At 54.2% G+C, this 23,648-nt stretch overlaps 1 protein-coding gene across 1 annotated transcript; it reads left to right on the top strand.

The window, feature by feature from the left end:
* Window positions 1-1,295: 1,295 nt before the first annotated feature.
* BPIFB2 (BPI fold containing family B member 2) lies at window positions 1,296-20,726 on the top strand. Its single transcript, XM_038571367.1, has 16 exons — window positions 1,296-1,392; window positions 2,164-2,307; window positions 4,594-4,687; window positions 6,487-6,591; window positions 7,452-7,598; window positions 9,353-9,413; window positions 10,905-10,965; window positions 15,294-15,385; window positions 15,633-15,818; window positions 16,040-16,093; window positions 16,664-16,834; window positions 17,402-17,469; window positions 17,672-17,717; window positions 18,412-18,475; window positions 18,799-18,875; window positions 20,407-20,726. The coding sequence occupies exons 2-16, from the start codon at window positions 2,193-2,195 to the stop codon at window positions 20,446-20,448; spliced, it is 1,383 nt and encodes a 460-aa protein (XP_038427295.1). The 5' UTR covers window positions 1,296-1,392; window positions 2,164-2,192; the 3' UTR covers window positions 20,449-20,726.
* The last annotated feature ends 2,922 nt before the right edge of the window (window positions 20,727-23,648 follow it).

Genomic DNA, 23,648 nt, shown 5'->3' on the forward strand with positions numbered 1-23,648 from the left:
GTCTGCTGTTTGCCCTGGCTACGGTGAGCGCCAGGAGGCCGTAAGTAGGATGTTAGGGACCTTGCAACTGGCATTTGAATAGGGCAGGGGAACTCTGCACTCTCAGGGGAGGGCTTGCTGGTGTCTGTGGTCCCTATCAGTTCTGTGGGCACTAGTGGCGATCCAGTACAGGGTGGGCTTGGGCTCTGGGCCTGATATTTGGACTGGTGTGGAGTTGGTGGGAGCCATGAAGGGTGTTGGAGTGGGGGAAGGCCCCAGGTCCCTTTGTGCCTATATTCTAGCTGAGCCATGCAGAGGGACAGACAGGCTTTCCCTGCAGTTATGCTATCAATTTCCATGCACATTATATGCACGAACACATACACACCTCCCCCAGGCCAGGAAGCAGTCAACTATTCACCTATACACATACACACACGCACCTAACACCATACACGCAGACACACTCAGGGTACCAAGCCCACACATACATACCGTACCCAAAACTCCCACACCTGCACTCATGCAGGTTCATGTACACAGGCAGGTCACATCATAAACGGTGCTGCCAACATGCCCATCATGCCCATTCCATGGACACACTCACACACACACTTTCCTCTGATGCTAGTAATTATTACCTAGTGGACACGTGTATGCATGACTACACACTCACAACCACATACCCCTCATACACACATATATACAAACTTCTCTTGTGCACACACAGCTCCTTGGGCCCCAGGTAGCTGGGGGAACCTGCAGCTGCTAATGCAGAAAGAGACTATGGGCTGCATCTGTTGTGAGTGCAATATGCATTTGGAGGGAGCCGGTGGTGTTAAGTAGCAGGGACTGGGTCATCCACACACCCTCTCCTCTCTTGTCCTTTGAGTCGGGGTTCAATGTGTGTCCAGGAGCAGAGCTGAGTCAGTGACTGGGGCTAGGGCTCAGGGAGCCTCCGGCTCCTCCTAAAAGGGTCATGTTGTTGAGAGAGCTTGGAGGCACTAGGCCCAAGAGGTTAGTGAGTCCTCTCCCTGACTTGGGGCATCCACATCCTCCTGGGCCTGGCCAGGCCTGGCTGGGACGACGAGGGGGCCCTCCTAAGAGCAGTCCTCTTTCCAGAGATCTCCTGGCCTAAAAGGCCCCAGAGCAGCCCATCCCCAGGGTCTTGTAGCAGTTGGCAGCAGCCTGGTTACGTGGCAGCCCCACCACACACATAGGATGAAACATTTTGGCAAAGGCCATGTTTGCAGGGAAAACACATCACTGCAAGCAAACCTGCCCCTCCCTGGGTCCCTTCGCAGTGGGTCCTGCACACCTGGGAGCCTCATAAAACAGCTTCTGCACCTGTCAAGGGACTCAGGAGGCCTTGGTCAGGGCTGAGAATCCAGTTGTCCCAGGAAACCACCCCAGGTAGGAATGGGGATAGGGCTGGCATTCCTCCAGGGAGGAGCCTCGACTTCCCTATCTGTTCAACAGGAGTACTATTTCCAATGGCCTTCTATGGAAGGGTCCATCCCCAGTCTTGTTTTGGGAATTTGGGCAAGTGCCACTTTGCTGGGCCTCCATTAGCCCATCTCAGCAGTGGCCTCTCAGTCCTGAGTTAGACACAGATCCGTCCACTTGGCTGGGCTGGGTCGGGAGGGGTTAGGGGGCCATGCAAAGACCTGCTTTAAATGTACCTGGTACAGGATGAGATGAGGATAGGAGCCACCCTGGGTCCTTCCCTGGATGTGTTCATAGAGCTAGGACACTAGGATGGGCTGTCACACTGGGCTAGACTCCTGGCACCAGAAAACACAGCCCTGGGCCTTGGAGTGGTGGGCCTGGGCTCTGCCCTTGGGGCAGGAAGCTGCTCTGTCTCCCTACCCATGAACCTCATCCCCTTCCTCTGGCATGGCTTGGGTCCTACGGTTAACCCCAGTTTGCTGTGTGGCCTTAGGCAAGGCTATGTCTTCTCTGGGTTTGGGGGCCCACCTCCAGGCCAAATCTCCCTGTGGTTCCTGAGGAAGCAGGCTGGGCAGGCGATTCTTCCCAATGCAGACAGGTAGAACTGATGTATGGGGGTCTCGGGTAGGGCTGGGATTACCATGCAGGGCTTGCAACCTCTAGGCTGGGTGGGGTTCAAACAGGCCAGAAGGGGCATGCTCTGGACAAGCTCTCTGATGCCTGTCCCCACCCCAGCCCACAGATCTTGGGGGGCAGTGGCCAGGATGGCCATGGCTCAGGCATACAGGCTGGATCTGCTGCTAGCGCTGCTGCTGCCTGTGGTCGGCGCCTTGATGCCGGGCACCGTGGTCAGACTCAACGAGGCCGTGCTGAGCTATGGTAAGAGATGTGCTGCTGGCCTATCCTGTGCGTGTCTGCACACGTGCATGTGCACGGTCCCATGTGTGTGCGTATGTGTGTGTCTGTGTGTGTCTGTGTGTGGCTGTGAACTCAAAAGCCTCATGAGGACCTGGATTTTTATCTCACGTGCCACCGTGTCCCCAGTTCCCAGACAATGTCTGACAAAGTGCTGCTCAGCAAACACTTATGGAGTGAATGCACGAGTAGGAATGTGGTCAAATCTAACATGCACACAGGCATGCATGATTGTGCTTTCAGTGCCCCCAGGGTGAGGGCACGGTTGGTTTGAGTGACTACTTTTGCTTGTGTGTGTCTGTGTGTAAGTCTGAAAATTCATGGAGAGGTGACTGTGTGTGTACTTGAGTGTCGGGGAGGATCTCTAACCACGGCCATGCATACAGGTGTCATGGTATGTGCCTGGGTGTGTGTATGCAGGGATGGCTGCACACCCTGGGTGTACATGCATGTGCACAGGGTGGGGGGGTGTGCACACGCATGCTGGGGGAAGGCATGTCTGGCACAGTATTGGAGGGAGCGTCCCGGAGCTATATCTCTGTGGGGTACACAGTGAGAAGACCAGCCCTGCTCTGGGCCCCTCGGGCAAGGTGTCTATCCTATGACATTGTCCCACCCTTCTAAGACCTGCCCCATCCCCTGAGAAAGGCATAATGAGAAAACTAGACCAAGGGAGGGACAAAAGCTTCTCCCCAGAGGCCTCCCCAGTCCCATCAAAGCTGGGTCAAGGTCGAGAAATCAGAAGTCATTTCCCTCAAGACCAGAACAAAGTCAGATTATAGTGTCAGGCACTCAAGTCAGACAGTAGAAGCACTGAGGCAGCAGGGTCCCCGTGGTGCACACACAGGCTTCCAGGACCTTGCATCCGGGCAGATAGGCAGGCAGTGAAAGGGGTCAGTGACCCATGTTAGTCTGTGTCTGGCACCTGGAGCCATGCACGGAAGCTACAGGCTGGGACATGAGGTCGGCTACCTTCCGCTGACCATCCTCCCTCTACCTGTCCTGTGTGAGGCTCCTTTGTCCCCAGAGAGCCATCCCAGGTGCACCTGCCTACGTTCTTGGGGGACATTCAGCGGGAGGTCCAGGCTGCACACACCTCTTTCTAGGGTCAGGCTGGGTGGCTTTCTAATAGTGTTTTCCTAATCCCATCTCACAAGCCCCAAAGTTTAAGCCCTGTGTTGGGGGAGCACTGTGGATGGAGTCCAGGGGCCTGGGTGTGAGTCTTGGCTCAGCCACAGACTCAGAGGGCCGGGCTGGAGAGGGGTATCGAGAACACAGGGACCACTGGCTCCCTACTCCAGGTCTGAGGAAACGAAAGCCCAGAGTGAGTGGTGCAGTGACTTCCCAGTCCCCACAGTGAGTCTGTGTGAAGTTTGGGCCTCTCGACTCCAGCAGAGGCCTTGCTCCCTTCCAGCACCGCGACCTCTCATCTTCGTTCCACTCATGTTGAATTGTTTACCTAGCACCTCCCTTGCCTGGCAGCCCAGGTGTGTGAGAAGTCCAGGGGCTTGGGAGCCAGGTGCCTCAGCTGATCCAACTTCCCCTTGCCAGAGGTCTTCGCTTCTCGGTAAACCTGGCACAGTGTAGCACCTGCGTCACTCAGAACAGTGCTTGGCACAAAGGGAGCGCCAGAGAAGTGACAGCCATGATCATTACACAAATAAATGGCAACAGTAAGAGCTAACATTTCCTGTGCCCTGAGGCTTTACTGGGACACTATGTGAAGGTACCATTATAATCATTGCAAGTTTACAGAGGGGGAAACTGAGGCACAGAACAGCCACATCGATAGTGAATAGCATACCTGGGGATTTGTATCCAGAATCTGAGGGACTCAAGAATCCTCAGCCTCCAGTCCCCGGAACAGCACCCCACCTTCTGTCTCGCTCTACTGGGAAATTCTCCTTCGGCTTGGAGACTTGGAAAAGGCTCCAGAAGAGATGGGATCTGATCTGATCAAAGGGCAAAAAGGATGTTCTTGTTTTTGAGGAGTGAGGCAGACAAGATCTGGAAAGGCAGAAGCAAGAGAGGAAAGGCATGCCTTGCAGGGCCTGGTGTGAGGGTGGAACCCAGGGCAGGCTCAGGGGGACCCAGCTGCAAGCCCTGCCCCTGCCCCTGCCCATGGGCAAGTGCGACCCCGCCCGCCTCTGAGTCCTCTCTGCTCAACCCGTGGGGTGGAGGGTGGTGGTGGTATGGTCTTGCTTGGTGGCTCCAAGGGCAGCCTGACGTCACCCTGCTCTGGCCCCGCAGTGTCGGAAATCGGGACAGCCCCTCTCCAGCAGGCCCTGCGGGTCACAGTCCCGTATTTCTTGGACTGGAACGAAGAGGTGCATCAGCCCACCAGGTGCGTGCTCCCACCTACTGAGAAAAATGCTTCAGCCCACTCAATGAGTGGTAGGTGAGCCCCACGTATAGGTGAGTGCTCCCCACCAGCTAGATGAGTGCTGTCCTCACCTCACCTCACTCATAAGTGAGCTGTCCCAAGGTGATTGAGGGGGTGAGACGGAGGTGGAGATATGGGCCAGCTGGTGCCTCCGAATTCCTAGATTTCTGCCCTCCAGGGGCCAAGACTGCTGCTTCTGGGTCCCCAGGGCTGGCAGGACCCTTGGCTACTTTCCCCAAAAATGAGACACTGAATTTAGACACAAGTCTGAGCCTAAGTACCCCCACACCCCTGTGATGAATCGTGACTCAAAGGCAGAGAGACGGAGGCCATCTCAAACTCCGATCCGGGGGCCGGGCCAATTGTCCCCAACCACGCCGGAACACTCACTATTGCCAGATCCCTGGCTCCCCAAGAGAAGTCATATATATATTTAAAATCTATCAAGTTTTGAATGATGGCAATTACTTAAAAAACATTGAAAACTTTGAAACACTGGATGGACAAACCAGGAGCTGGTGTGGAGGCCCCCATTTCAAGGCCCATAGGGAAGGGCTGGTGTAGGGTGGACTGGGAAGGGCACTGACACACCCAACAGTCAGGATTCCTCAGTGTTCTGTGGTCGGCCACACGTGGCTGTTTGCCAACAGCACCGAGTGTCCTTGTTTGCCGAAGTGGGAAGACATCCAGGGTGCTTGTCGAGTGAAAAGGAGAGGTTTCGGGGCGCCTGGGGGGCTCAGTCGGTGAAGCGTCTGCCTTCAGCTCAGGTCATGATCCTAGGGTCCTGGGATCGAGCCCCATGTCTGAGCTCCCTGCTCCGTGGGGAGTCTGCTTCTCCCTCTGCCTCTGCTGCTGCTCCTCCTGCTTGTGTTCTCTCTCTCTCTCTCTCCTGCTCTCTCTCTGTGTGAAATAAATAAAATTTAAAAAAAAGAAAGAAAAGAAAAGAATTAGATTCTAGGTCAGTCTGTGTCCCAGAGAGAGTCACAGAAGTCCACTAAGTGCCAACAGTGAGAGTGCTGGGGAGTGGAGGTTTTTATTTTTAAATTTTATTTATTTATTCATGAGAGACACAGGCAGAGAGAGGCAGAGACACAGGCAGAGGGAGAAGCAGGCTCCATGCAGGAGCCCGATGTGGGACTCGATCCCAGGACCTTGGGATCACGACCTGAGCCAAAGGCAGACACTCAACCACTGAGCCATCCAGGTGCCCTGAGGGTGGAGTTTTGATGTAACTTTTCAAATTCATATCATTTTCCAGTGTCTGAATTCCCACCCCCAACTACAGTGTAGGGGAAAAAATGACTCATTCAGGAAAAAGAAAAAGTTAGAAAAGTGCTTAGCAATCAGAACAGGCAGCTTTGAAGGGAATGAGTTTCCCGTCCCTGAAGGGCTACCAGCCAAAGCGGTTGACTAGAGTGCTGCAGAGGGGATCCCTGACCTTCTGTGGATCCCACCTTCCAAGCTTTCCCAACCTCTGTCAGAAACTAAAAATCCCCCCAAGGCCTGAACAATCATCTCCCTCAATTCCTGTCCCCGGATGGGAATCCTCTCGGCATCCTTTCCCTACCAGCTAGTTGTCCAACAACGGCTTGCATGCCCCCTAGGGTGGAGAACTCTCCACCCCTTCCTCATACCATGGTTCCAGTAGTCAGAAAGTTCTTTATAACCTCAGTAGTGTGGCTATGGCTCATAACACCCACCACAGAGTTGATTCCAGGGTTTAATGGGGGCCCCCCGTCATCTCCATTCCCACTCTGCAGGATCCAGACTTTGAATGTCCACGTGCCCCACTTCCACCTGAAGTTCATTGCCGATTTTGGGGTGCGCATGTTGGTAGCAGCCAATTTTACTTTCAAAGTCTTTCGGTGAGTGGCTCTCCTGGAGGACGGGGGTAGCGGTGGGCAGAAGGATTTTCAGGGACGCTCTGAGGGGCAGAGTGAGGGGAGGGGGGCTAGCAATTGCCAGGTCCTGTGCTCGAGTCTTCCACTCCCTGTCCAGTGCTCTTTCCCACCCTTCCGCGGGGGAGCGAGACAGTGAGAATTTGAGAACCTGGGTCCTGCTCCGCAGCTGTGTAAGCTGGCAGCCGGTTCACCCCTGCAGCCCTCAGTCTCCCGCTCTGTGAAATGGGATGAAACTCTGCAGCACGGCTTTGAGGGATGCAGTGAACAGCTCCACTGCTGGAATTAAAATCACACCTCCCCTTGCACAGTGCAAGGCACAGAGTAGGTGCTCAGTAAATGTAGCTGTTGGAATTATTTCTATGTATCAGCTACTTTGTATGTGTTTGATTTCCAAACTACTGGCTGGGCACTCAGAGGGATCTCTTATTGGAACTCCTCTGTGCTGACACTACCATTGTGTGAGTGCTCACGGGGGGTGGGGGTGAGGGTGGGGGGCAGGCTCCACGCAGGGCATTTTCACACGGCTACCTCACAGACAGCTCAGCACAGCCTCGAGAGATAGGTGCCGTCACTCTTATGTCCATCTGACAGAAGAGGATACTGAGGCCTAGTATGGGGAGTGACCGGCCCAGGGCCTCACAGAGAGAGGGGGCTGGGATCCAGACTTCACACCCATCTGCTGCAATGTCTGTGAGCCCGAGTGGAGTTTAGAGGGCCCTGAGCCTGTCCCAGGGGTGCCCAGTGGGGAGCAGGCTCGGGCTGGGGGTTTGCAGGGTAGGCTGTGCTGGGCGGTGCCGCCGGGGCTCAGGAATGGTGTCGCGCAGAGTCCCGGAGCCCCTGAAGCTGGTGCTGCCCGTGGTACTGCTGGCCGACGCCCAGGTGGCCCAGGGCTCCATCCGGACCCCCGTGGTCAGCATCTCTGCCTGCTTCGCACTCTTCAACAGTGCCGCGGTGCTGGATGGCAGTACCAGGTGAGTGCCTGGCGAGGGCTGGGCTGCAGAGTCCGCCACCGAGGCTCTGGGGCCTCTTCTTGAGCTTCCCACTCAAGCTTTCACCCAGTTGCCACAAGGGGCCCAAGAGACACCCGTTTTATGGCTGAGGACACTGAGATTCAGGGAAGGGGAGAATGTGCAGCCAGGCCATGTCCCTCTACTGCATCCCGCCCCCCTGCAGCACATGATGACATGTGCCAGCCGTTACTACTGTACTCAGGGAGGCCTGATGTGGCTATCCTGGGCCTCGGAGGGCTGTCCCCCGCTGCAGAGACGGGGATCCTGAGGTCCAGGGGGCTGGGAGCCGTCAACCTCACTGTGAGTGGGGGCTGCCTCCAAAGCTGCCGGCGGCTCCCACCTCCAGAGCACCTGCTGTGTGCAGGGCAGCCTCCAAGCCCTTTACTACATCACAGCGGCCCAGCCAGGAAGGTGTAAGTATTCCCTCCATTTTCCAAGGGGCACAGAACAGTTAAGTGACTTGCTTAAGTTGACACAGCTGACAAACGGTCGGGGGGAGGTTCAACCCCTGTAGCCTGACTCACCTCCTGCATTATGTCTACCTTCTCATACTTGAGCTAGGTGGGCATTTGGAACTGGCCTTTTTCCCTCAGAGGGGACCGGGCATAAAGCCATTCACGCTTGTGTCCAGCAGTCGTCACGAGTTACACATGACTCCTCACCGTTCCCATGGGCCGTGGCTGCTCACAGGAAGGAAAGCCCAGGAGTTAATGGCATTAAAACACAGCTGCCATCCACCTACCTCCCCTGAGAGGCAATTCAGTGAGCTTGGGCTGCGACTTGGATCAACATTTATGAATAGATGAAGAAGAGGTGATGCACACACACACACACGAATATTACTCAACCATAAAAAAGAATGAAATCTTACCATTTGCAGGATGGAGCTAGAGAGTACAATGCTAAACGAAATAAGTCACTCAGAAAAAGACAAATATCCTATGATTTCACTCATATGTGGAATTTAAAAAACAAATCAGCAAGTGGAAAAAAAAAGAGAGAGAGAGGCAAACCAAGAAACAGACTCTTAACTATAGAAAACTGAGGGTCACCAGAGGGGAGGGGTGGGGGATGGCTGAACTGGGTGACGGGATTAAAGAGTGCACTTGTCGTGATGAGCACTGGGTGATGCATGGAAGTGCTGAATCACTATATTGTACACCTGAAACTAATATTACACTGTAGGCTAACTAACTGAAATTTAAATAACAACTTAAAGAAACCCCAAGGAACCATGGTTTCCTATGGATCCCTGCTGAGAAACAACTTAGACCCATCTTCCATCGTTCAGAGGGGAAACTGAGGCACAGAATGAGGAAGGAACTTTACTAGGTGTGTCACAGAGAATTGGAGCCCAAGCAGGAAGCACCCCCAGCTTCCTGGGTTCAGAGTGACCATGAAGCCAGCTGGCCAACAATGTGGCTGAGTCTTGGCTTTTGCAGGGTCTTCTCTGTCTCCCCCAAGCCTGGCCTCAGTAGCATGTTTTGGCCACTTCCAAACCTCAAAACCAGTGACCTCTTCTTTGAGGCTCGGTTTCCTCATCTGTGGGGACAATGGTGCTGGCACCGTGTCTGGCACACGGCAAGGGGTGGAATGGGACTCACTGGCCCCCGGCTCAGAGGAGACACTTCTCTCTCAGACAGTGGCTCTGCAGGAGAAACGGGCCCGAATGCACGAGCCGGAGCTCAGGAGCGCTTTCTCTCTCTCTTTCTCAGCGTGGCCCCTGGGCTGCTGGTCCTGGTGCAGAATCATATTAAAGCTGTCCTGCGGAACAAGGTACAGGACCCCCTACCAGGTCTCCCAGGAAGGAGGGCCTTGCTAACCTCAGTAGACATGCTGAATGAAAGGAGTATTGCGGGCGTGGGAGAGATTGGGATTCTTACTGCTTTTTAATTTAAAAAAAAAAAAAGATTTAATTTATTTATTTGAGAAAGAGAGCACAAGCAGGGGGAGGGGCAGAGTGAGAGGGTGAAGCAGACTCTCTGCTGAGCAGGGAGCCTGACTCGGGGCTTGATCCCAGGACTCTGGGATCATGACCTGAGCTAAAGGCAGATGCTTAACTGACTGAGCCACCCAGGTGCCCCTGTTATTGTTTTTTGTTTGTTTGTTTGTTTGTTTGTTTGTTTGTTTGTTTGTTTTAATAGAAGACTGTTCATGGGGCTTCTCCATTCTCCCACGAGGCAGGAGGAGCCTGGGGTGATGGTCCAGGACAGTAATGGAGAAGCCTAATAAGGGTGGGCTCAGGGGGTTGCTCTTGAGCCAGCCCCAGTCCATGCTGGAGCATGGGGAGGAGACAGTGCTTTCAAGGGCCACGTGGCTTATGAAAAAGAGACAAAATGAAAGTGGACAAGAGCATGGGCACTGGCTTCAATCCTGGTCCTCTCCTTCCTAGCTGTGGCACTTGGATGAATCACCTAACCTCCGTCTGCCCCCAACTCCACACCTGTAATACAGAGGGTAAACCTCTCTCGGAGTTGTTTGTGGGGGTTGAGCACATTAACATCCATAAGGAGTTTAGAACAGTTTTGGCGGAGTGGGCACTGTGATTGCTGTTGCTATCTCAGCTCTTGTCATTAGCAGCCTGTGGCCGACCTGGTGAGAGATGGTTTCCTCCGGGCCTAGGGTCCCACAGCCAAGGGGGAGCCACTTCTCCATCTCTGCCCTTTTACACTCCACCCCATCTCCTGATCTGGTCCCTACAACCCCAGATCAACCCACTCGATGCCATCCCACCCAGCAGAGGTGGGCCCCAGCATTTCCATCTTGCAGATGAGGAGACTGAGGCCCGAGGCTGAAGGCAGTACAGCCTGACCTGGCCCTCCACCGGCCCAGCCTCCTCAGCTCCGCCTGGACCAGGCTTTGACTACCCTTAGCCTTGTGGTCTCTCCTCTGCCCCACCTTCGATCCCACTGACCCCAGCTTAATACACTTCTTGGGCTTCCCACTGCACCCAGGGGAACTCCAGGCTTCCTTGCTGACCACCGCCTGTCTTCACCACATGTAGTGCCCATCCCTACCCCACCCCCACCCCTGCTGGCCCTCTCCTGTTCTTTCCTTGATGCCCATGGGCCCTAGCTTCTCCTCCGAATCCTCAGTGCCCCGGAGAGGAGCCAGAAGATGCCCACTGGTAGGTAGAGGAAAGGTGGGACTCCAGGCCGCGGCATGCAGGCTGGAGGAGGCTTCCAGACTGGGACCCTAGAGTCTCACGGTCTCACCGCTTCAGCCCAAGCACCCTCTTCACCAGCCTCCACCTCTGTTTTGCCGCAGCTATGCCTGAGCATCTCCAACCTGGTGCAGGGCCTCAACGTGCACCTGGGCACTTTAATTGGTAAGATCTGGGAGCCCAGGGGGAGGGGACTGGGGCCTCTGAGCTCCACTGGGGCCCCCAAGATCCTTTAAAGATCAACCTCCGGTCAGGGTTGACTCTGGGAGATTAATCATAGGATGACTGAATAGGTACTGATGAACTCAGGGAATCTCCAAATTCTAGAATCAAGTCTTTGAATGTTTAGTGTGTGTGTGTGCAAGTGTGCAAGTGTGTATGCATGTATGCGGAGGGGAGGCAGAGTACATTCAGTTTGCGGTTGTCTCCTCCCCTGCCTGGAGACTCAGAGACCCCATCCTCCTCTGGTTTTGCTCCCACATCTCCCACATTCTTTGGCGGACTCTCCCCGCTGGCACATTGTGGCTGGGGCCATTCTATTCCATTTCCTCTGGACACCTCCTCCTGGAGGTCTCACGGGCTCTGATTCAGCACATCCCCAGCAGAACTCAAGCACTTCTGCTCAAAAGTGCCCTCACCCCTGCTTCCGTTCTCTGGGGCCATTCACCCACCTGGAGGCAAGCCTCCCTCTCCCCTGTCCTTAGAGGCTTGTTCATCTCTGATTTTTCTGGGGCTCCTCATACTCAGGGTACTAGGAGTGTACTATGAGAAAGTCCCGTAGGCTGACCTCCCCACAAGCAGACCCTAAGATGTTAGGGTAAGTGGCTTGAATGGGGTGAGTCCCCAGGGTGCTGGTGGGGAAGGGGGGCAGCAACGCAGGGGAGGAAGGGGTGTTCTTGAGCAGGCACTGCTGTGGGCAGCTGGGGCTCACTGCCACCCAGGGGCTCTTGGAGACTGCGGAGTAGGTGCCTGCGTCCTCCCCGTACACCACTCCCGGTCACCGCCCCACTGCCCGCTGCGCCTTCTCCACCACTGCAGGCGGGTGCCCAGGGCTCGCAGCCACCGTGCACGGTCCACACAGAAGCGTGGCCACGGTGGTGGCCTCTGCGAGGCTCCATCAGGACTTCATCTTACACTACGAAGCTAAAAGCTATGAGAGCCGGCCAGCCTCATCCTGTTTTCAGTAGTATTTATCAACATTAATAACACCCTGCCTATCCCCAGACTGGCCAAAAATGTATCCTTTGTTAATTTGGGGGGTGATATGTTCTCGGGGATCCCTGAGCAAAATCCAGGGTTCCCTCTGTTTTCCCACAGACCTGTTTTGAAGATGCTCCTGTGTGAAGCACCTTCTTCTATCTAGTGGCTTTGCCTGGGATTCTAGGGCCTCCCTCAGGTCCATTGACTTTGTAAAATCCCGAGCTGTTGACTGTGGTCAGCTACACTCTGCAATTGGTTGGCCTTGCTCTGACTTAGGGGTTTACATCTAATGGTCACAGGGTGTGGGGTAGGTGTGTGGGAGTGGGTGTGCCGGGACAGGAGGCAGGGCGGCATGTTGAGTCCATGTTTATCTGTGGTGGGTTCTTTTTTTTTTTAAGATTTTATTTATTTACTTGACAGAGAGCACAAGCAGGGGGAGGGGGAGAAGCAGACTCCCTACAGAGCAGGGAGCCCGATGCAGGATTCCATCCCTGGACCCTGGGATCCTGACCTGAGTTCAAGGCAGACACTTAACCGACTGAGCCACTCAGATGGCTAAACCCCCCTGTGGTGGGTTCTTTAGTGAATATCTTCATATCAAGCTAGCTTTGGCTTTCTTGTGCAAACTTTTAACAACAGTCCTACAAGGTGGCATTAGTATCCCCGGTTTATAGATGAGGAATTGGAGGCTCTGAGTCTCAAATCCATAGTGTGGTCATGAACTGACCACAGTTCAGTTCAGTTCAGAAGGTCATGAACTGACTCATGCTGGCTTTCTCCTCTTTACATGTGACCCACTGCTCTGCCTCTACTTCATGGCCCAGCTCACAGTTCCTCAGGGAACATTCCTGGATTACGCCCACCCCCCTCTTCACCATAACTCCCATATTACCTTAACAGAAGGCACCAAAAAGGCAAGGAAACGCGACCTGGAATAAAACAACATGAAGTTAAATTCTGGTTTTGTTGCTCCAATGCTGTGTGACCTTAGGGAAGTCACGCCATCTCTCTGAGTCTAAATATTTCAATCCCCCCCCAAAACCCCACAAAACAATGGGGCTCAGAATTCCTGCTTCTCCCCTGTGCTGCTAGCAGACCGCATAGGCTAAGTGCCTGGTGGATGACAGGCTCAGTCAACATTCATCCCTCCCTTCTTCCTCAGTGGGGTTCTCTCCATCAAGACGCCTTGGAAAAAAAAAAAAAAGAGACGCCTTGGAATTGGGTTCATAGCAAAGACCGGCTCTTGTCCTTTGCTTTGAGGAATTAAAAAAAAAAATCTAGTAAAGGAAATCTAAGCATTCAGGCCTAGGGGACTGTTTACATGAGTCATGTGTGCCTACAGTGTGGGGTGACAGGAGCCACTAAAACGCACAGCTTACAGGGGCATTTTAATCACCTGGCAACATGCCTGGCAAAATGCTGTATAATAAAAGCTAATAGGGCTGTTTGGGTGGCTCAGTGGTTGAGCATCTGCCTTTGGCTCATGTCATGATCCCAGGTGATCCCAGGATCCTGGGATTGAGTCCCGCATTGGGCTCCCCACAGGGGGCCTACTTCTCCCTCTGCCTATGTCTCTGCCTCTCTCTTTGTGTTTCTCATGAATAAATAAATAAAAATCTTAAAAAAAAAGCTAATATTTACTGTAGCATTCTTAGCTCCATTTTACAGATGAAGAAATGGAGGCAGTCTGCCTTGAGGGCTGTGCCCTTACCTAGGCTATAATGACACTCCGTAAAGACAACAGAGAAGGGCACGAAGCTACTGAGCTTCACCACAGCTTTGCTGAGGGAGGGACAGATGGGGGGCTGTTTGTCTCTACAGAAGAAAATTCCGAAAGAAATGCACTTGAGGTTCTGAGCTATGTATTTTTTTCATCTTTCAAAAATGTCTATATGTCCACAGGGAATATGAATTATTTTACATTTTTCATGTTTTTAGTCATCTTAAAAACATATAGTAATTTATTCTTTTTAGTGTCCTGTCCTCTGAGTTTTGATGAATGTATACAGTTGTGTGACCACCACCAAACTCAAAATACAGAACATCTCTCCAGCTTCTCAAATCCCTCTGAGCTTCTCCCCTCCTGCCACCTCGATCTGAGCTGTAGAATTGGAATCATACTATATCGCTTTTACAATTGCAAGAGATTTCCAAAACATTGGAGGAAATAAAATGATTATTATTACTTTATTTATTTTTTTAGATTTTATTTATTTATTCATGAGAGACACAGAGAGAGAGGCAGAGACATAGGCAGAGGGAGAAGTAGGCTCCATGCAGGGAGCCCAATGCGGGACTCGATCCCGGGTCTCCAGGATCACACCCTGAGCCAAAGGCAGATGCTCAGCCACTGAGGCATCCAGGTGTCCCAAAGAAATAAAATTAAATCCAGAAGAGACATTAGAAAATCAGACAGAAATCTAACATGTGTGCATGTGTACATGCACGTGTACACACACACACCCTTGGTCATCCAGAGCTTTTGAAGACCTATTGCTAAAAGCTGGGCTTTCCTGACAGTGGGGGTGAGCCTTCCCCGGCTGTGCCGGCTAGCCTAGCTGCATCTAGAGATGTGACTCACCCTTTGCAACCTTCTCAATCAGAATATTCTGAGCTCTGGGGAAACTTGCCACATAGGAACTGAACTCTCCTCTGTGCCTCCCTGGAGGCTCCCTGAGGGTCCTGTGCTCCTGCACAGCATGGCTCCAGGGGCGCTTGCCTTTTGAGTTTCTGTAAGAGGCTGTGTGATGAGGTGGAGAGAAAGCGTGACTTTACAGCTGGACAGGCCAGGTATACAATCCTGGGCACAACTGCACTCATCAAACTGTGCTCATGTATGTGTGTGTGTAAAATGGGTTCCTAATCTTATAGGATTGTGGTGATGATTGAACGAGACAGTGTAAATCAAACGTCTGGACCTGGATGAATGTGAGCCCCATTCTTTTTCTGTAGTTCCCTCTTGCTTTTTTCAGGGGCTATTTGTGCCTAGAGTGACCCTTCTCCTTCCTTCTAACTTAGGGTTTCTAGTCTTCCATTAATTCGGAAGGCAGAAACCCAAATTGTCAGAACTGTGTCTAAACTAACAGTCAATAAGCCATGAGTAGCTGAATCTTGGGTGTGTGCGTTTTGCAACTGGGGTTCACTTACTCAGAGACCTTTTGTCTTCCCCTTTCTGTTTCTTGTCCTGGGTCTGGCTAACCGAAGTCGTCAGATGATTGAGTTTTCTGAATAGATGAGGCATGGTGGATAAGGCTAAGTGTGCCGTATTTTCTTTTTTCTTCTGCTTTTGTTAGGCCTCAACCCTGTGGGTCCAGAGTCCCAGATCCGCTACTCCATGACCAATGTGCCCAACATCACTAAGGACTACATTTCCTTGGATATCAGCGTAAGTGCTCCCTTGTCAGCCCTGAGCTGGGGGCTTATTGCCTCTGAGGTCCGTGGGGTCCTGGGACATTCCTAAAAGAGCAGGGATGTTGAAGGGAGAGGAGCCAGAAGGGCATTTAGGGTGTGAGGCTGGACAACATGTGGCATGTGGGGGTGGATGGCATCTGAGAGCCCAGGTTCTATGATGGAACCACCATCCTACTGGGGCACTCCTGCTTTTCTCCTCTCACCACCCACCAACCCCGTAGGCCATTCTTTTCCTACTGGGCAAGCCCATCGTCCTGCCTGTGGATGTCACCCACTTTGTGCTGCCGCCTAACGTGGGTGCTGATGGTGCCATGGCAACCGTGGGCCTCTCCCAGGACCTGTTTGACTCCGCCCTCCTGCTGCTGCAGAAAGCTGGTGCCCTCAACCTGGACATCACAGGGCAGCTGGTGAGGCTCGGACCTGCCGCCAGAGCCTGTGGGACAGGCATGCCCTGCGGCCCAGCCTGGGGAGGCCCCGCAAAGGCCAAATTGTGGGTGGGGCAGCCCAAGTTTTGTGGCTACAGGGTGGCTGTTGCAAAGGTTCAAAGGCGGTTGTGGGGAGGCAACAGGTGGTCTAGCTTGAGGAGTGGCTGCCCTAAAACCTGCCATGACGTGGGGGCTAATTTCAGAAGTCTGAGGACAACCTGCTGAACACCTCTGTGCTGGGCCAGCTCATCCCCGAGGTTGGTGACATTTTTAATCATTTCAGGGACTGAGACCTGGGATCGAGGTGGGAGGTTCTCTGGCTGGGGGACCCCTGCTGGCTCTTATCAGTCCCCTGGGGGCTTCGGCATGTGTCCTGACCTCTGCGCCTCCTCCACGTTAGGGGTGGCCCCTTCTCTGCCAGATGTTATGCTCTCTCCCTCCTGTGCCTTTGTGGAGCTGCTGCCCTCTGCCTGGAGGGCCTTCTCTGCTTCCTTTTCTCTTGTGCATCTTCAAGTCCAAGCTTGGGGGTTGCCTCCTAGGGAAGGACCTCATCCCCCATCTGGTCCAGGAGACTCCTTGAACTCCCACGGCCCCTTAGCGCCCATCCCTCCTGGCACCAATCGCACAGGCTGTGCCCATCTTCATGCCTACCACCCCCTGCAGGCAGGGCATCCCCGAGGGCAGGGGCCTGGGGTGGCTGCACCTCTGTGGCCCAGTCACGGACGAACAGTGGCTTGATCAGGAGCGCCTGAAGCCTGATGAGTGGAGAGCCCACCCAGCCTTTGCCCCTAGGTGCCCTCCTCCTTCTCTCCCTCTCCACTCCCCAGGTGGCCCGCCGGTTCCCCGAGCCCATGCCTGTGACTCTCAAGGTGCGGCTGGGTGCCACGCCCGTGGCCACACTTCGTACCAACAATGCCACGCTTCAGCTGCAGCCCTTTGTGGAAGTCCAGGCTGTGACCTCCAACTCAGCTTTCCAGTCCCTCTTCTCCTTTGATGTGGTGAGTGAGGTGGGCTGGTGGGGCTGCCTGGGAGGGTGGCAACTCCCAAGATCTCACTTCCTGCCCCACTTTCCCCAGTTGCTCTGCTCTATCCATGGTGGTCTCCCTGCTGTTCCTTCACTGTGCCATGACATTCCTGCCGTAGGCCCTTTGCACGTGCTGTCGGGCACTGTGCCTGGGACACTCTTCCCCTTGCCCTCAGCACGGCTAGCTTCTCCTCATCTTTCAGGTCTCAGCTCAGATGTTGTAGCCTTTCTCAGGCAGTCTTCTTAGACCACCCTGAGAAAGATGGTCCCCATCAGCCCTCTCCCTGCTGCCACTCTGCCGTCCTGGCACCTGCTATTAAGGACCCTGGTTACTTTGGCCATTGTTCACCTCCTCCCCCAGCCTCTGAGGGTTCCTAAGGGCAGAGACCTGGTGTTTGTTCCCTGAGCTGTGTGCAGGGTCTGGTGCATATGGGTGCTCCGCGAACACCTGAGTCAGGCGGGGAGTGGGTGGAAGCTGGTGGCCACCGGAACCTCCTCTGTGGTTCTGTGCTCTTTGACCTTGCTCTCTCTTCGTGCCCAGGTTGTGAACCTGGACCTCCAGCTCTCTGTGTCCAAGGTGAAGCTTCAGGGCACCACATCTGTGCTGGGGTAAGCAAGGACAACCTGCTGAAAACCTCCGGATCCAGCCACCTCAGTGTGTTCCTCTGCAATGGGCCTGCAGCCACTTTATCACAATGTCACCCATTACAGCGTCAGTCAGAGGAGGCTGGGTTGTAGCACATGCGGTATGGTGGGAGGAGGGATCTAGGGGGATATAGGCCTAGTCCTGGCCCTCCTTCGTTTCTTTCAGGGATATCCAGCTCACCGTGCGCTCCTCCAATGTGGGCTTCGTTGATGTGAGTGTGGGGCTGGGGTCTCTAGAGACCCCTCACAGGGTGGGGCAGGTCTTGAGTCCGTGTGCTTGCACACAAGTGCACCTGTACGTGCCACTGTGATTGGGCTTCCACCCAGGGTGCCTGGGGACGTGGCCAGGCGGAGGGCCTACCCATCAGACAATCTGTCCTCGGGCCATCCGGCCGTCAGTCAGCCAGTCAGTCAGCCTTGGTTCTTCAGTGGGGTCAGTCCGCCAAGTGTCGCAGCCAGGTGGCTGAGGACCGGTGGGTCTGAGAATCGCTGGCAGGCCAGTGTCAGATGGCGCTGGCTGCTTCTTCGGCCCCGTGAGGCAGCTGGGTCCCTAGCCACCGTGCTCCATTGGCGGGCCTGTCAGCCAACACGGCCCGCCAGCCTACCCACCAGCGGTCGGTCACCCGCGCTCAGCACCGATGGGCAGCTGGTCACCCGGCATGAGGCAGTCTGTCAGCCGCCCGTTGGCCACGCAGTGGCAGCCAGGAGCGCGTCTAGGGTCCTCTCAGGGGGCGGTTTCTGGGGACCAGATGCTCTGATGGCTGACTGGGGTGTCCTGCCCCCCCCGCCTCTGCTCTCTGTGTCTGTCTGTGTCTGCTGTGTTACGTGCGGCCCACCTGTCCGTCTCTCCCGGCCCCTCGCTGGGGCGGGCCCACGGCCCCTGGCTCCCTGACTACATGGCTGCAGACAAATCAGATGCGCCCACTCATGGACACCGTGTTCAAGAGGCCCCTGCTGGATCACCTCAATGGTGAGCCCTGCCCTCCGCGCCAGGTGGCCCCGTGGCCCCCTCCTGACCCACACCTGCTCCAGGCTCCCTTCCGGCCATCCTCCGCGCTGCCCGGGCTCTGAGGTTAAGAGGGTTCCCACTCTCTTAGCTTTTCAGTTCTTATTCCTCCCCAAGACTGTTTTCCCTTCTGTAAAGCGAGTACAGTAATATTGGCTCCCACCCCCGGCCGTCTGTGGGACTCCGTGTCATGATGCGCACGAGGAGCTCAGCATGGCGTGGGCCTCCCATGGTGCTCCACTGAGGCCCCCCCATAATGAACTTGGTTTCTCCTTCCCCTCCTGCAGCTCTCTTGGGCATGGGGATCACCCTCCCCAGCATGGTCAACCTGTACTACATCAACCCTGAGGTCTTTGTCTATGAGGTAAGAGCCTATGGGTGTGACCACATGGGCTTCCTCCATCCTTCCTCCCCCTCGTCGTCCCTCCCTGCTGGTACACACAGTGGGGTCTCAGGGTCAGCCAGGCCTGGGGGTGTCCCCTGTTCCTGCTGAGACCAGGCCATGACTCCTTAGCTGTCATGAGATGGAAAATTTAGGATGTGCAGAGACACTGGTGCAAAGGTCTCACCCACCCTTTAGTCCTCATCAGGTATCATGCCAGGCCATAATCGGGGGGTTCAGTCATCCCATGATCTGGGCCTTGGGGTGCCCTTTGGTGTCTGAGGAAGATGACAGAGGAACTTCCAGTTTTGTGCAAAACCTCTGCAGGCTGGACAAGGGAAGAAGGCTTCCCGACCCTTCTAAAGTCACTTTCCCTGATGAGAAATTGTGGGCCTAGGGTGAGACCCTACAACTTCTCTCTGTTTCACCTGGGATATACAATGATAATATTCTTTCTATTCACTCAACAAGGCATGTAGGACAGAAAGCTTAGCCCAGGTCTCTGCAGCCTAACATCTGTGTGTTATTCATATTCCCTGAGTGGGACCCACTAATGTTTTCCCAGGGATGACGCCTTTGTTGCTGAAGAACTATGGTCCCAAGGCATTTGAGTGATCCACCCTCCACCCTCCAAAAAAGGAACAATAGGCTCATGTTGGAGCATGGGCTCTTAGTGGGAACTTCCCCCCGAGACTCTCCCAAACAGGCACCGTCAGTGGCTGACTCACCCTGGTACTCACAAATCCAGTCAACTGGGTCCAAAGTCAAGGGTCCCTAGACCAGCACTGCCCAGAACAATGTGGGAGAGTTCTGGGAGCCTGCAGTGTCCAACACAGTAGCAACTGTGGGCCACTGGGCACATCTGGTTCTTGGGCACTTGAAATGTGGCTAGCGCAACCAAGGAACTGAATTGCAAATTTTATTTAATTCTAATTGGCTTTAGTTTAATAATGGCTACTGTACTGGGGCATGTATGAGCTACGCATGGGCAGGGCCTGGGTCTGCTTTGTCCCCAGCATGTGGCACAGGGCGTGGATTAGAGCAGAGGCTCCGTGAAGATCTGTTGAATGAATAAGTGAATGAAGGAATGACCAGCAGGCTCTGAGCACATTTCTGCAGTGCAGTGTAGACGGCAGAGGATATATGGGAGGTTCCTGGCTCTGCTGGGGAGCCTTGGACCCGGAGAAGATGCTCTGTGTTTGGACGCCCTGTCCTAATTAATACAGCGCTGGTCCCAACCATGCCCACAAGCACACATCAATCCCCAGCCCCATGCAGGGGCTCTGCCCACGTGCTCTGGCTGCATCCTCATTGTAAGTTTGCAGGGTGGGTGCTGTTAACACTCTCAAGTGACAGCAGGAAACTGAGGCCCAGAGAAGCAAAGAACTGTCCTCAGGACACAGCCAGCAAGAGTGGCAGAGCCTGAGCTCAAAGCCAGGCTGATGGGGCCGCTGGGGTCCTATCAGTCCTCGTGTGGCCTCTGACCTGGCCCATGGTGTTCCTTACCCTTCAGGGCTATGTCGTGATATCCAGTGGACTCTTATACCAGCGCTGAGGTGGGACCACCAGGAGACCTAGGAGTGGGCCAGCTCCCTGCTTCAGGGACTCTCTTGCCTCAAGCCACTTGGGAAACTGAGGCAAAGCCACACTTACCATCAGCAGCAAGCTGGATGATCCAGCCAGGCTGTTTAATCTTCTCTGCGTGATTGAGCTCCCCTCCCTCCTTTCCCCTCCTCTCCCTCTGTCCCTCCCGTCTCCTTCCCCCTCCATGTGAGCAGCATACCCCTCTTCCAGGCTGTACCAACGTGTCCCCTCTCACATTAAACATTTTCTCTTGAGCTGCAACTTCCAGCCAGGCCTGGTGAACTCTGTGCAAACCTGAGGCTAGCTGCTTACATCCCGTTCTTGGATCCTGTTTGTCCCTGGAGCCACCAAAGCCACCTGGAAGAAGATGAGGATGTGACCATGTCTCTGTTGACTGTATCTGTTGACTCCCTCACTTCCTTGACCAGGGAAGTTCAGAGTTTGAAAGGGGACCCTGGCGAGCAGCATGACGGCTAGAAGTTACCACGGTGGCACTTTATACACTGTGTCCTCGGCTGGTGGTGTTTCCCCTCTACAGTCCTAGGACCTCAGAGGAACTTTACAAGGCAGGCAGGCAGGCTGGTGGGGTTCCATTTGACAGATTTGGGGACTGAGGCCTACAAGGAGAGAAATGTGCTGAATCTCAGAGCAGGATGGCAGCAGATGCCAAGGACCGTGCCCTCTTCCTGGGCTCCAGGACTAAGATTTCCAGTTCCTTCTTCCACTCACCCCCACCCCATCTGAGGTGTGCCCTTGGGTCACAAGCCTCAGGTGACAGGGAGTGCTTTGCCTTCTCAGGCAGTGTCTCTGTCTCGGGCTTCCTGGGACCACAGGCAAGTGTCTGTTAGAAGGAGGGGACCTGCCTTCTGGGCCTGTGGCCTCAGGATTGTGTCTTAGTCCTTTGCCTCTGAAAGCTCTTTGAACCCAGCAGGTCACGCACATGACAAGATGGCCTAGGGAAGACAGAGCGCCGTTAGCTCCCATGAGCCAAAGCTGTGTGGTTTTCTTCCCTTGATGAGCCAAGCTCTAAGCTCTTAGCCAGTGTGCCTTCCTGCCTCGATATACATGGTTCGCAGCATTCTGTTTATGTTTCTCTGGGGGTAAAAGGTGCCTGAATTCCCGCCATCCACATGCAAGGCCTTTGATATGGTGTGACACTAGCCTCTCTCCTAAGAGTTACAGATTCACCTCAAAGTCTCAGTGTGACAGGCTGAGGGGCCTGTAGCAAGCCCAGAGTTTGGGCGGTGGGGAGGGGGTACAAATGGCATGAAGGGGAGGGTCTGGCCATAACATTCAACCTGTCGACTGTGCTCAGGACAGCACGGCTCTGATTTCATTTGGTTGCTTAGTCAATTCATTCATTAATCCTACTTTTATTGGAACTTAATATAGGCTGAACCCAAGGCTAGGCGATGTGGAATATGAGAAAGACAAACATTTTAAGATACAGACCCAGCCAGGAGAGAAAGCTAGTGACTTAGGAAGACTGTGGGCTCAGGATACAGGGTCCTTCTATTTAGTGGTCAGTCCAGGGAAACAACCAGTCTTCCTTCCTTTCCCTCTCCCTGCCTTCCATCCATCTATCCATCCATCCAACCATCCATCCATCCATCCATCCATCCATCCGTCCATCCATCCATTCACCCACACATCCACTCATTCATCTGATTAGCTTTTCCAACCAGTTCAGTCCTTGTCTGTCTCCATGATGGGCATATGTTCTTTCAAGGGGAGTGGGCCAGGCACCGGGGACAGGTGGGGGTCGTAGCTAGCAACAGGCTGCTCTCTAGACCACAGGCGGCTGTGTGCAGACCACATGGAGTACTTCCAGAGGGGTCCACACAGTGGGCAAGGGGAGAGGCTGTCAGAGTGGAGGGGCCCGAGGGGTAAGAGGTGAGGAGAGGTCTCTGGTTTGTTTAAGGGCCATGGATAGCCTGTCCCAGGTGGAAGCTGCAGGGTGGCAGAGGGGTCACATGCCCAGGCTGTGGTTGGGACAGGCTTCACTGTTGTTCTCACAGCCGTATGACTAACCTTGACCCTACAGGAAACCCCGCAGGAAGCGCCTCTGGAGCCTGCAACTGAGAAGGGTTAGCATCCCACTCACCCTGAAGGGGAAATGCTGATAAGAATTTCCTCATTTATCATAGGATGAGAGGGGAGGATGCATTCAGAGCAGAGGGGCAGTCACAAGGCCTGCTTCCTCACACGTCTGGCTCCTTCACAGATACCCACCCCTACCTGGCCACACACACCTTGCACACTTCCTCTCTAAGCCTTTGTCCTTGCTCTTTCTGCCCAGGACACCTGAACCTGAACCAGGTTTGCATCTGTCCACCAGCTCAGATGCTGCCTCCCCTGGCCACACCCAAACCCCTCTGCCCTGGTGAATCTGATGTCCTTTAATTTCAGACCCTGGTTGCTGGCTTCTGGGGTTTCCCTCACAGAGCCCAGCACATGGCAAGTGCACATAAATAAATGTGTGGTTAGTGAGTAGCTCACACGTGGCCCCAGGAAGACATGTGGAGACCAATCCCTGTAGACAGGTGTGGGTGTCACCTTTGCTGGGTCCCCAAAGCATCTGTAGGGAAGGGTAAAGATGGCCCTGAGCTTTAGGACCCAAATCTTCAGTGTCAGAGAGGCAGAAGGACGAGGGGGACAGGAGGGTTCCCTGGGGGAGGCAGCCACAGTGGGTCCCAGAGAATGGCCCAATTTGTAGCAGTGGTGGGGTAGATGTTGTAGGGGACCAGGTGGGGCAATGCCAGGGTGTGGGGTAGGGCGGTCAGGTGGGCAGGCGCGAGCCCTCTTGGGTATGCTTTAACAAGTCCTGGCCTGGGATCTGGAGTCCCCGAGATCCAGATTCAGCTCCTGGTGGTACCATCTCTTGCTGTATGATCTTGAGCAAGTGACTCGACCTTCAGCCTCAGTTTCTCTACCTGTAAAATGGAGAAGATTGTCAAAGTGTCCATCTCATATGGCAGTCCTGAGGTTTAAATACTCTAGTGCAGATCAAACACTTAGCTCGATGCCGTACTCGGGGCACGGACACAGTAAATGGGCCCTCTTACTGCTATTATTAGCAGCAGAACCATAGCTGGGTAAGAGGTGCTTTCAGCAGTTCCAGCCACAAGCTTGCAGGACCAGTCTTCCCCTGGGAACCCTGAAGCCATGTGG

The sequence above is a fragment of the Canis lupus genome, chromosome 24, assembly GCF_011100685.1.
Source record: "Canis lupus familiaris isolate Mischka breed German Shepherd chromosome 24, alternate assembly UU_Cfam_GSD_1.0, whole genome shotgun sequence".
Taxonomy (NCBI): Eukaryota; Metazoa; Chordata; class Mammalia; order Carnivora; family Canidae; genus Canis; species Canis lupus.